Below are 13832 nucleotides of genomic sequence, written 5' to 3' on the forward strand. Positions count from 1 at the left end.
ATGTTTGAACTTATAGGGTGGTAAGTGAGTACCAGAGGCCAGAGGGATCCTTTCTTCGCTGTGCCTGACACGTTTCTCGTGTGCTTCCTGGAGTGAGATGGAATTTACTCTTTCCCGATCATTGCGCAGTAGATTGGAAGGATAGCTACGGTCTGCGAAGAAGGTGGTCATTTCTTCACATTTTTCAACAAAATGATCGTCCTCTTAGCAGAGACGGCGGAAGCGCAGAAACTGGGTATAAGGAATGCTGTTTTTGCAGTGCTGAAGATGAGATGAGCTGTTGTGTAGGTAGTTGTGGGTGTTGGTTTCTTTGAAGTAGGCTGATGTGCTAATTTTATTGCCAGAGATGCTGAGTGTTATGTCCAGTAGTTAGTAAGTGAGTGAGTGTGTGTGTGAGTGAGTGAGTGAGTACTTTATTTAGACAAATATCACCAGTGAGCCACGGACTCGTTTAAATGTGGGCGTGTATGCTAAAATTAAAATATACTAGTAATAGTTCTCACTATAAAGCTGCCCCCGCCTTTTTATAATTTGTTTTACATCATTCTAAGTTTAGTGGAGTCTTTTTGTCGCTTTTAATTATTGATGCCGATGGACTACACAATTAGACTTCTTTTTTTACTGTGCAATGTACGTCACGACCGACATTGTTTGCTGCAGAATTTCTTGTTGTGTGACACTCCGTTGCGTCCTAAAAATATTCACAGGTTCAAGTCGAATATATCACCTAGCGCGCGGAACTAACTCCTAGCGGAAATAACACATAACACATTATTCGTGGTGACAACACGCAAGCTTTATATTCCCGGGCTTATAACATTCAAAATAACTTACAATAATTTCCAGGCCAAAAAGCCCAAAAATTCCACGAGTAACAAAATATGGCACATTCAAAGATTCGAGAAAACAATTTTTAACCTTATTCAACCCACTCTTTGGATCAAATAATCTGACAGTTTGTTAGCAAAACGAATTATCTTGTATTACATGACAAAGTTCATGCTTTTGTTTATCACTCGTTGAAAGATGTATACGATACAGCAAACCTCCGAAAGCACTCGAACCAGCTCTTGGAACACACGTAGCCAAGAACACGAAACTAATTGCTCGAAATCTTTCGACGTATTACTATGATATTACTATAAACAACTGCTTCAAATATCACTTAACACAATCAAAGCAGAGAAACTGCTCGAACATATCTGTGAACACGCGTAAGCCAAAACCGGAAAACGAAATGCTGCTAGAAGATGGCGAAGCTCGAAGGTGACGAAACGCGACCTCGTGGTTGCAAGTACCCGACACCACCGTGCGCGCTTGCTAAAATATTACCCGTCACGACCGTGCGCGCCTAGTTTTGTCAAATCGAGAACGCTTCGCCCATTACAAACACATTTCTTACTTTTTCAAGAGATATTCTTTGTCCTTGTATGTATACATGCGGGGAGTCCTAGGGTGCCTCCTCGGGTTTTGGCCCAGAGGCCAAAACCCTGCGGGGGCAAAAATTTAAATATGTTATTTATTCAAAAAAATACAAAAACTAGACTATAAAATTTAGAATTTAAAAACTAGACTACAAAAATTTAAAAACTAGACAATAAAAATGTAAATATGTAAACAAAGATTACAGCAACAGTTGGCCTCGGTAGTATCAGGTTACAATTGTTCAGTAAATTTTTAAAAAATTCTAAGACAGGACGCTCCTCTTCTATTGTCAGGTAGGTTGTTCCATAAACGTGAAGTTATGTAGCGATGTCCAGGAAAGGAAGCTGCGTTTGAGAAATAGTGTGCGTGAATTGCAGAGCGGAATGGAAGGTGGGCTCATCCTCGGTGTAAGAACCTGTGAAACTCACCGGTGACGTAATACAAAGAACGAACAAAACAACAAAGAGCGTGAAAAACAATATAGAGCAGGAAAACAATAGCTCCAAAACAAAGAAAAATATCACAGGTTCTTACACCGAGGTAAACCCGGAAGGTGGATACATGAGTTATGACGTTCTCGAGTTCCTCTTGACGGCACGTAACCTGAATTTAAGACATTTCTCTCTGGTCGCGTAGGGCGACCAGAGAGTGATGTCTGAAATTCAGGCTAGACGGCACGAGGCTGTTCCAGCGATGCCATCGATGTAGGGATTGTAGCGTTTGTAAAGTTGCGGAATGAACCCTGTGCAGGGGGAAAGGATTTGCTCCTCCATGTATCTTACGAATCTTTTTGAGTTTCCTTTGAGAAAACTATGCACATCAAAAATATATATATATGATTACAAAGCTCGTTTTGTTACTGAATAAGATTTAAATTTGTCAAGAGATTATTTGTTAACTTTGCTGCAGCATTTCATGATGTTCCTCAGCTTCCACTTCTAGTCATTTATTCATTCGCTCTCTTTCACTCTCATCCAAGCGTGCAGTGTTAATACACGCCACAACCATCTGAATCACGCTGATAATTTGTTTGAGAATACAGATGGGAAGTGTCAGCCATGCTAAAGCCACCCAGCTGCCAAATGAGAAACTGCCAACAGTCACTACAAGAAAAGAAAAAAGATTGTGATAAGATGGAAGACCTTTCCCCTTTTCAACTCATGATTGTTAACATCTCATGCCTCTGCTTCCAAGTAGGGCGCAATGGCAATACTAGTTTCCATTTCTATAAAAGGCTTTTTTTTCGGCAACGGGTTATCAGCGCTATTCAACCCGAAGAGCCAGGGGCTGTTCCTTGTCTGGCCTCAACCCTTCGACCAATCCGGCGTGGTAAGACTTACCAGGAACTGAAGTCCCCACTGGGACAGCTCTTTGGGTCATTGAGACACGCAAGGTTCAACATCAAGGCAAGGTGTCAGCCCAAGGCGAAGAACTTATGATTAACTAAGTGTTGCAGAGTTCTGCTTGGTTCAGAAAAGCAGACATTTCTTGTTTAATTTTTGTTTCTCAGGATCAAATACTCTAAAGATGCCTGTAAAGTAACTTCACTCTTGGAAGCTTAAGATAACTTTCCAAAGTCAAATGACCTACTGCCAAATGAATGAAAAACTCGAGACTACTTCGGAATGCCACCTGATGACTCGCCAGACTTTAAAATATAGTAACACTCATATTGCTGTTGATGTCACAAACAATAAGTGATTGCAAGTGTCCTCATCAAACAGTAACATTATTATAAAGTATAATATTTTTATACTTACAAACTGGTCCAGATGTGAAATTAATCAAGTACAACATACAGAAAAACAGTTCATTGCCAGCACACATGATAAACAGCACCAGCTACAGAGTTAAAAAAAAAAATAATACAAGTGTTACCCAAATGCAAATGCTAAAACACTCTGTAGCCATGCCAGGTTTTTGGACCCAAATAATATTTTTGACAAATCAATACTGAGTTAATGAGGATTTTCATATCATTAGGTCTGGAGGTGATATATGTGCAGACTAACCCCAGGGGGGATACTCAGGTATGTTTTGGGTGGGTATGTGCACCCTGTTTTGAAGAGAATTTGCATCCAAAATGATACCCCATTCTAGAAACAGTTCATTGTTTTAACACCCCGTTTTGGCTGCTGATAATTTGAAACTTTCATGCATTCAAAAGAGATTGTGGCTTATATTCAGGAGGGCTTATTTTCGGAAGGACTGGGGGTGGGGTGGGAAGGGGCTTATTTTCAGAATTGTCACAAGCACAACAGAAAGACAGTAAAGAAGTGATTACCCTGGAGTGATAGTAAATCCTGAGAAAAAAGTTGCCAGACAAATCTATTTCCTTGTGACTGGCTCCACCTTTTAACAGTGAACTGAGGATGTAAAAAAAGCACTGAAAATTAAATCTATGTGGTTGGAAAATATATTTCTTTCAGGTATTTACTGATCTCTACTGTTTTGTTTTCACAAATTGTAATTATCACACCAATTATACAAACCAAATAATCACCTGACTAATTCATGACATATTAACAATGTGAGGAGAAATTAGACATTGATTGCTCTTGAAAAAGAACCACTCAGAAAGTGCCATGGATTAGGGACAGAAAAGTTTATAAATTAACTTATTACCTTTGTACATGGATCCAGTGACTTGCGATATCTAAACATATCAGCATTTGGAAGACAAATGTGTACTTTGGATAGAACACAGATAACATCACAAGCAGTGCTGTAGTTACACATCTGAAAATTTAGTAAAAAAAAATGTCAATAATTATTTTACTTACATTACCTACATAAGGAATCCATAACATCATACCATAACCAGGGTTGGAAACTAAAATTTCGGAGCACTCGCCATCTGGGCGAGTGACCTTCAAATTGTACTCGCCCAGATCAGTTTTCACTCGCCCAGTCTCCTCTATTAAAGAAAGGAAAATTTAGCCCCCCTCCCCCACACATAATAAAATATACAACTTCAATTTGTAATCAAGTTCGATACTCCACATGCCACCGTGGTGGTCGATCGCGATACAGACTGCAATCGGGCGTGTTTAATTTAAAACACGAAATGGCGAAATGGCATGTCGAAAGATAAAAGCCAAATTAAGTTAAATGATTTAGGGCCTCTTTACATGAGAGTTTTCGTCCCGGGATGACTTTCGTCATGTAAACAGTCCTTCCCGGGATGAAATGTAATGTTATGTAAGCACGGGCGAGATGAATTCAACTCGGGCGGGACGACTTATCCCGGGATGAACACGCTCATGTAAAATGAAATTTTTTTTCATCACGGGACGAAATTCATCCCGGGACGAAACTGTTAGGCAATATGTATAATAGAAAGAATAATATCACTGGGGATGCCATTCTATGATAATGTTTCCCAGTGATAGCACCTAATGGGTAACTGATTTATCAAATTGAACAAAGAGGGGAAAAAAGATAAAAAATTGCTTAAAAAAGGGAAAACATTGCATAAAAAAGAGGGGGAGGGGAGAGGAAAAGTGTTACAACAATTCTGTTCACAAAATTTATGTGGCACAAATCTAAAACAGAAGATAGAGAAATGTTGCAAATATTGCAGAAGATTTTACAGCACTGAAATATTATTTTATTTTTAGACCAAATATTTATACATGTATCTAGCATGAGGTGTTGTCATGGTGTTACCTGTCAGTGAGCATATCCAACATGGCACCAAACATTGTACCTGACGGAACAATAAAAACCAATAATCAAATGTCACATCAAATGTAACAGATAATGTCCAAGGACAAATATCTGGTGCATTGTTTTTTGGCATGTACTAAAACCCGAAACAACGAAACGAAACCACCGAAACGAAACCACCAAAACCGCCGAAACGACCGAAACGCAACCGCCGAAACAACTGAAACGGCCGAAACGAGCGAAACGAAACAAAATCACCGAAACAAGCAAAACATCAAGATTTTCGCCACTTACTGTACTATACACCCCGGTTAGCCTACTATACACTCCTGTTAGCCTACTATACACTCCTGTTAGCCTACTATACACTCTGGTTAGCCTACTATACACTCCGTTTAGCCTACTATACACTCCGTTTAGCCTACTATAGACTCCGTTTAGCCTACTATACACTCCTGTTAGCCTACTATACACTCCTGTTAGCCTACTATACACTCTGGTTAGCCTACTATACACCCCGGTTAGCCTACTATACACTCCTGTTAGCCTACTATACACTCCTGTTAGCCTACTATACACTCCTGTTAGCCTACTATACACTCCGGTTAGTCTACTATACACTCCTGTTAGCCTACTATACATTCCTGTTAGCCTACTATACACTCCTGTTAGCCTACTATACACTCCTGTTAGCCTACTATACACTCCTGTTAGCCTACTATACACTCTGGTTAGCCTACTATACACTCCGTTTAGCCTACTATACACTCCGTTTAGCCTACTATACACTCCGTTTAGCCTACTATACACTCCTGTTAGCCTACTATACACTCCTGTTAGCCTACTATACACTCTGGTTAGCCTACTATACACCCCGGTTAGCCTACTATACACTCCTGTTAGCCTACTATACACTCCTGTTAGCCTACTATACACTCCTGTTAGCCTACTATACACTCCGTTTAGCCTACTATACACTCCATTTAGCCTACTATACACTCCTGTTAGCCTACTATACACTCCTGTTAGCCTACTATACACTCCTGTTAGCCTACTATACACTCTGGTTAGCCTACTATACACCCCGGTTAGCCTACTATACACTCCTGTTAGCCTACTATACACTCCTGTTAGCCTACTATACACTCCTGTTAGCCTACTATACACTCCGTTTAGCCTACTATACACTCCTGTTAGCCTACTATACACTCCTGTTAGCCTACTATACACTCCTGTTAGCCTACTATACACTCCTGTTAGCCTACTATACACTCCTGTTAGCCTACTATACACTCCTGTTAGCCTACTATACACTCTGGTTAGCCTACTATACACTCCGTTTAGCCTACTATACACTCCGTTTAGCCTACTATACACTCCGTTTAGCCTACTATACACTCCTGTTAGCCTACTATACACTCCTGTTAGCCTACTATACACCCCGGTTAGCCTACTATACACTCCTGTTAGCCGGCATGTACTAAAACCCGAAACAACGAAACGAAACCACCGAAACGAAACGACCAAAACCGCCGAAACGACCGAAACGAAACCGCCGAAACAACCGAAACGGCCGAAACGAGCGAAACGAAACAAAATTACCGAAACAAGCAAAACTTCAATATTTTCGCCACTTACCGTACTATACACTCAGTTTAGCCTACTATACACTCCGTTTAGCCTACTATTCGCTCCGGTTAGCCTACTATACACTCCTGTTAGCCTACTACACACTCCGGTTAGCCTACTTTTCACTTAGGTTAGCCTACTATGCACTCCGGTTAGCCTGTTTACGGTTAGCTCTCAATAATTGTAATGGGTTTTGCTTGTTTCAGTGATTTAGTTTCGTTTCGCTCGTTTCGGCCGTTTCGGTTGTTTCGGTGGTTTCGTTTCGCTCGTTTCGGTGGTTTCGCTCGTTTCGGTCGTTTCGTTTCGGTCGTTTCGTTTCGTTGTTTCGGGTTTTAGTACATGCCCTGTTAGCCTACTATACACTCCTGTTAGCCTACTATACACTCCGTTTAGCCTACTATACACTCCATTTAGCCTACTATACACTCCGTTTAGCCTACTATACACTCCGTTTAGCCTACTATACACTCCAGTCCGGTTAGCCTACTATACACCCCGGTTAGCCTACTATACACTCCTGTTAGCCTACTACACACTCCGGTTAGTCTATTTTTCATTTAGGTTAGCATACTATGCACTCCGGTTAGCCTGTTTACGGTTAGCTCTCAATAATTGTAATGGGTTTTGCTTGTTTCAGTGATTTCGTTTCGTTTCGCTCGTTTCGGCCGTTTCGGTTGTTTCGGTGGTTTCGTTTCGCTCGTTTCGGTGGTTTCGCTCGTTTCGGTCGTTTCGTTTCGGTGGTTTCGTTCAGTTGTTGTTTCGGGTTTTAGTACATGCCTTGTTTTTTATGGAGGAGTGGTGCCTAATGGTTGGTGCACTGGACTTTTGATTGAGTGGTCACTGGGTTCAAGCCCTGACCAGGGCAGTGCATTGTGTTCCAGCCAATTGTGGTACCAGCAAATTTATCCCTGGGGGTAACCCTGCATCCATTAGCATCCTATCCAGGTGGTAGTAGAAATACTCCTAGTCACTTCATGCTATGGAAACCCAGACAAGCTCCAGCCTGTTGGGCCACTAAGCTCGAACATAGACTATGTTTAATATAACCATGCCCAATTACCACCATTTGCATTGACACGCGACGCCAGAAATCAAAACACCTGCGGAAACATTTCCCGCAAGATTTCCATCAACCAAAGTTTGAAGGGGTTTCCGACAACGTCTCGCCCAATCGATCACAAAAGTGAACTGGTGATAAATAAATTTTATTCCGCGGCCAGAACTCCTTAAACTGTTTTTAACAGGTCTAGATTAAACTCTTTTGTAGCTTAGTTGCCAAAAAGGGCTTTGTCTCGCTAAACCGAATACAGCTGTTTCGAGAAAGGTTGTTGGAAAAAAAAGCACAAAAGTGCACGCGACAAGACCGAAAGGTGGTCTGGGTAGAATACTAACGAGATCTAGCGACATGACAAATTTGCGCGTTTTCTTTCTCTTCACACTTGTGGAATCAAGGTACTTTTAGCCACGCTAAACTTTAGAAGAATTTTCAAAACTCAAAGACATGTCACAGTAAAAGCAAAATCTTCACATGCAAAATCTTCACATCCAATTATCTAAAAGTTCACGGATGCTCGAACGCCGGACGGTTCCGTAGACAATTTGTTTTTTAGCACGATTTTGAATGCTAGTAAGCTAAAGGATTCACTTTCCTTGGCTGCTGTGTAGATGTAGTATCGAGCTACAATCAGGCAAAAATTGAGCACGTGGAAAGATCGTTCCTCGGGGTGATATGCATATATTTTATCTTTGGTATTTTATCAAAGATAAAATACCAACTTGTACATTTCCTCTAGGTCAATAAGCAAAATTACCCAGACCGCCTTTCGGTCTTGTCGCGTGCCCTTTTGTGCTTTTTTTCCGACAAACTTTCTCGAAACAGCTGTAAACACCATAAAAATAAAAGGTTTGAAACTTTATGTCCAGCGAGCCCTAAAACCTATCGTGACATTCAGTCTGACACTGTCTGCTTCATATGTAAAATTAATTTTTTGAAAAAATCTGTAAACCATTTACTTTTATTCGGTTCATCACAAATGCAAAAGACTTTAAACTGAAGGGAAAGTCTCTAAAAAAATCTTGTAAAATTCATTAACTATTCATGAGGGTGCAAACCAATCCCAGCACAGTATTCAGATCACATGTACACAACTGTAAACCCCAATACAAATCAAACAATAGAATTAACTTTTGATACAAACTCCTGCTCAGCTAATTAGTATTCATTAAAAATGCCCTTGCTGTGTAATAAAGATAAATTTAACCAAGTTTCTGTAGTCTTCTGTAGGCATAAAATTTATTTATCGCCGGTTAAACTTCAAAATGACTCGCGGATACGTCATTTCAAATTTGATCGACGGAAATCTTGGAAACATATTCGCTGGTGTTTTGATTTCTGGCATCGCGTATCAATACAAACGGTGGTAACAAATCAGAAGCTTTGTGGACTGTCCTAATTTCCTGCGATATCAAGTCACTGACCTGATATCGCCAGATTTTTGGCAAAATCTGTATACAGTATATATACCGGGGTACCTAATCCCACCTTTTTGGTACGCTTTGCAACACACCAGGCTGGTTTGGTCTCACCAAACCAGTCTGAGCCATTAGCTCAACCATTAGCTCAACCAAACTTGCCTATCTGCTGCCAGGTGTTGAAATACAAGGTACGATTCGGTAAGCTCATGGGTAAAGATTACCTTTTAATACACCAGTACTTTTACAATCCCACTGGTATGCTGCGGGTCGAACCGAGAAGGACCACCCCTACTTGGCTCATTGATGAGTAATATGACACTCTTCAAAGCAGAATAATAAATTGTCAAGTCAAGAATCACAAGCAAGCACATTACAATTAAACTTACATTGACTAAAATATCTGGCTGCATGTCCATCGATGTCATCAAGTAAGACATTAAGAAGATACATGCTCACCGCTATGATGTAGTCAGTTGGCATAAAGTAGAAGGACAGTATGGCTAACACGATCCGTGCATATCCTGCCACACAATGTAAATAGCTCCTTTTACTAAAACTCTAACATTCAACTTTAAAATGGCTACATAGAATTGATGTTGCGTGAATAAAACTGCTCCAAGATGAATATTGTTTGGAAATAGAGACCAGCTGTCATTTAATGAAGATCGCAGCCGTGCACTAAAATACAAGCTGGAGCTATTAAAATATTTAATAATAATAATAATAATAATAATAATAATAATAATAATAATAATAATAATAATAATAATACCTTATTATAGGAATATAACAAAGCATTTAAACAACGTGAACAAAATTCACTGTTAACATGAATTTACGAAAAGTTCTGTTTAGATTCATGTAATCAATGTGTTTAAATAAATAACATTAATGCGAATTTTTGAACTCCATGTTAGTAACATGTATCTTTAATTTCTTATAATAGGGTAATAATAATAATAATAATAATAATAATAAAACGGTTCTTATTGTGCATTTAAATTTCTCAATGTGCTAACATTTGTACATGATTGAAAAGAATAAAACGATAAAAGTAAAATACAGGAATTCAGTTTTAAAGATAAAAAAAGTTAAAATATTAAACTAGTTAACAATCTTTCTAAAACATGCAATTATTAAAATCTATGACTTACCTATTAAGTTAGGGATAAAAAGAAACACGTTTTCCTTCATATTTTTGTAGCAAATAACTTCTAAGGTCTTCTAAAACCAGAGCAACAGACAAAATAAACACATATATCCACTCGCTCCGCAGATAGGAATTATGGGATTTAGAAACCGGTCGTTTCGTTTATGAGTGGATTGTCTAACAACCAGTTCACCAGCAGGTTTCTTTTACAGGTCACATTCCACAGGTCACAAGCACAGGTCACTGTCAGCCACTGATATATAAACAGCCTTAACACGGTCTCCGAGCCCTAAACAGCTACTATCCAACAAGTGTTTTAGGAATAGAACACTAATAAATAAATAAATGCTTCCTAAACACCCTGAACCACGCCCATCCCTCTGTCAGCTTCACAATGGAAATCGAAAAGGATGGAATGCTCCCCTTTCTCGGCACCCAGCTCCTAAACCGTGCACCTGGAATTGAGACCAAAGTTTACGTGAAGCCTACTAATACTGGTTTACTTGTCCACTACCAGAGTCACGTTGACAACCGTTACAAATGGAGCTTACTAACAACTATGCTCGATCGCGCGTACCGGTTGTCCTCCTCGTGGCCATACTTTTCCGAGGAGTGTGAACGTTTGAAATCCTTGTTCTCACGTCTGGATTACCCCCATCATCTTATCAACTCCACCATCGATACCTTTGTAAACTCGAGAGTTGCAGGCCGGCAGCCATTGCAGGCTTCGGGAAAAATGGCGGGAGATGACGTGACCCGAGTAGTCATACCTTTAAGGACCAAGTTTCTGCAAACATTGTAAAGACGCAGTTGAAAGACCTTAGCGTTAAACTCCAAACAACAGTCCAGCCCGTATTTGTCAGTCGGAAAATTGGCCAGGACCTTTTAGAATGTGAGACCAAACCAAAGCTTGTTAACCAGCAGTGCGTAGTGTACCAGTTTAAGTGTAACCTGTGTGATACAGGGAGCTACGTTGGCTACACGCGCGGGCATTTGCATGCCCGCGTGGATGGCCACAAAAGCACGTCATCTTCTGTACGCAAGCACTATGACAACAACCACGCGGGTGCTGTCCCTGAGGACCTCCTCAGTTGTTTCAAAGTACTAAAGAAATGCAAGAACAAATTTGACTGTCTTGTCAACGAGATGCTTTACATCAAGCAATTAACACCGAGTCTAAACGTGCAAACGGATTCAATCCGTGCTAAAGTATTTGTATTTGTAAAGTATTTGCCACCACCATTATGCAAATGTTTATCTCTTTGAACCTCGCATTTAATTAATTTTTCTCAATTTACTCTTGATAATGGCGTCATGATGTCGCCGAAACGTCGGGAAATAATGTTGTTTGTGTTTACCTGTTTGTGTATAACTAAATCACTGTTAATACAAAATAAATATTTCTAACAATATAATAAAATCGATAAAATTCGTTAAAATGAGCTGTATATTAAATCTTAGCCTTAATCTAGCTTCTATGTTTAGCCTGTTTTAAAAATATGTCAGTAGCACAGCGACATGTAATTCTGACCTGTGGAATGTGACCTGTAAAAGCAGGTAAAAGATACCTGCCTCGAGTTCGCTTACGTCTTTGGTCGATTCGCCTACGTCTGAAGTCGGTTCGCTAACGGACTGTACACCACAAAAAGCCGGGCGGAAAAGAAGTCAAAAGAATCTTTGGCTTGGCGAGGCATAGGCCGTTTTACGGATACGGCGACAATATTGATTTTGCCCCCTTGGATAATGCTTATTGAAATGATTTATTCTTTTATTGTGATAATTCCGCAATTATCATAATAAAAGAAAAAATATATATTATAGCATGCTCTGGTAGTCTCCCTCGCAGCCGTTTTTAGTGTCACGCAACATTCCTCATGTATTTTTCGTCCGCCATTTTGGAATAATTATTTCTAGTGTTTCAGTGTTTCTCTTTTTACTAAAAGAGACGTTAGCGTACTATCTTTATACGTTACCGAAACGAGCCACAGTTCGTTAGCGAAACGACTTTAGACGTGTGAGCGAATCCCAGAAGCGAATCGACCCAAGAGGCTAAGACGTTAGCGAACTGCGTTTTTGATGCCCTTTTGTCCTTGTTTTAGAAACTACTTATATTTCGAGTCGTCGTCGCCCGCCGCCCCAGGACAAACTACCTGTTTTTTCAGTCAAGGATTTCCAGGCGGATCTTGTCAACACCTTACATTTTGGTACCACCTGCTCGGCAGTGGGATAGGGAAACTGATGGTCCAAAAAAAAAATTAGCGATGGCACTGGAATCGTTTATAAATGGTTTGAAGCGAGTGTTGAAGGAGAAAAAACATCTGTCATCTGTTCTTGTTTCTAATGGTTATCCTTTTTCTTTCTTGCAGAAGATCACCAAGACCAAAAAGCCGAGCGCCAGTGCTGAGCCTACGACCGAGTTTAAATCTACTGCGGTTCTACCCTATGTCAAAGGTCTTTCCGAGCAACTTAGACGCTGCCTACAACAACAAGGCGTACGCGCTGTTTTCAAGTCGGAAACTACATTAAGATCACACCTAGTACGACCGAAAGACGCCGTTGATCCGACGAAGCAAGATGGCGTTGTTTACAGAATTCGCTGTGAGTGCGGCAAAGTTTACATCGGCGAGACTGGAAGACCTATGCGAGAAAGGATCAAAGAACACGACCGGGACATCCGACTCGCCCGTATCCAGACCTCCGCCGTTTCAGAGCACACCCACAACACTGGACACTACCCACTTTGGAATGAGGTAAAGTTTATTGATCGTGAACCACACTGGTACACACGCAGGGTCAAAGAGGCAATTCAGATAAGACTTCACCCTAACAATATCAACAGGGATAGTGGAATTGAAATTCCCGAAGCATGGATGCCCACGATCAAAAAACACAACACCAGGAGAACTGAACGACCGCGGACCCTGAGGGAACAACAGCACACCGGAACAGCGAGGATCGAAATGCACCAATCACAGCTGTTGAAAACCAACCAATCACAGCACAGCAGCGTGCTTTATAAGGTTACACCCGACCAGTCGACCTTATCGCCTGATGAAGACTAGCAGTGTGCAGTCGAAACGTCGCGATCTACATCACAAGTGACACTACGTCGTGAGACAAAAGGAAAATACTTTATTATTATAATATGACATCGTTATTAAGGACAATTGGTGATACCTTGTACGGTGAATTACTCTTCATTTCAACACTCGCTTCAAACCATTTATAAACGATTCCAGTGCCATCGCTATTTTTTTTTTTTAGCAAACCCTCCGAAGGTATAGAAGATCATCAGTAAACTGACTAACAACTGCTCCACATACAGTACAGGTCAACTTGTTCTCGGGATCGTTCGATATGCTACGGGAGTTTGAGATAATTGTAATCCCCCGGGGGTGTAATGTTCTCCTTTTTTGTCCCTGCTCATATCATTGTTGAACAATTCATCTTCATTATTTATCACCGTGCTTTTAAAAATTTACCA

The 13832-nt window shown here is 40.4% G+C and overlaps 3 protein-coding genes, 1 long non-coding RNA gene and 1 pseudogene across 6 annotated transcripts in view; 2 read left to right on the forward strand and 3 right to left on the reverse strand.

The window, feature by feature from the left end:
- LOC144646781 (2-methoxy-6-polyprenyl-1,4-benzoquinol methylase, mitochondrial-like) overlaps positions 1 to 13832 on the forward strand; it is a 120745-nt gene that overhangs the window by 86316 nt on the left and 20597 nt on the right. The gene's annotated exons all lie outside the window — the stretch shown is intronic.
- LOC144646806 (uncharacterized) overlaps positions 1 to 13832 on the reverse strand; it is a 153586-nt gene that overhangs the window by 24244 nt on the left and 115510 nt on the right. The gene's annotated exons all lie outside the window — the stretch shown is intronic.
- Positions 446 to 12604, reverse strand: LOC144646792 (CDP-diacylglycerol--inositol 3-phosphatidyltransferase-like). 3 transcript variants are annotated; one of them, XM_078506480.1, is made up of 8 exons: positions 11957 to 12604; positions 10353 to 10422; positions 9585 to 9719; positions 5095 to 5134; positions 4051 to 4164; positions 3710 to 3791; positions 3186 to 3267; positions 446 to 2528 (listed from the first exon to the last, which is right to left on the reverse strand). In XM_078506480.1, exons 2-8 carry the CDS (start codon positions 10390 to 10392, stop codon positions 2368 to 2370), a joined length of 654 nt encoding a protein of 217 aa, XP_078362606.1. In that variant the 5' UTR covers positions 10393 to 10422; positions 11957 to 12604; the 3' UTR covers positions 446 to 2367. The 3 variants fall into 3 exon arrangements, with proteins under 3 accessions (XP_078362606.1, XP_078362605.1, XP_078362607.1); XM_078506479.1 differs by having other exon boundaries at positions 11936 to 12604; XM_078506481.1 differs by lacking the exon at positions 11957 to 12604 and adding an exon at positions 10926 to 10947.
- Positions 5172 to 9327, reverse strand: LOC144645850 (uncharacterized). The gene is made up of 4 exons (XM_078505387.1): positions 9310 to 9327; positions 7085 to 7206; positions 5772 to 6574; positions 5172 to 5230 (listed from the first exon to the last, which is right to left on the reverse strand). The coding sequence occupies exons 1-4, from the start codon at positions 9325 to 9327 to the stop codon at positions 5172 to 5174; spliced, it is 1002 nt and encodes a 333-aa protein (XP_078361513.1).
- LOC144645851 (uncharacterized) lies at positions 10701 to 11614 on the forward strand (annotated as a pseudogene).

The sequence above is a fragment of the Oculina patagonica genome, chromosome 3 (assembly GCF_052425735.1).
Source record: "Oculina patagonica isolate OP01 chromosome 3, crgOcupat, whole genome shotgun sequence".
Taxonomy (NCBI): Eukaryota; Metazoa; Cnidaria; class Anthozoa; order Scleractinia; family Oculinidae; genus Oculina; species Oculina patagonica.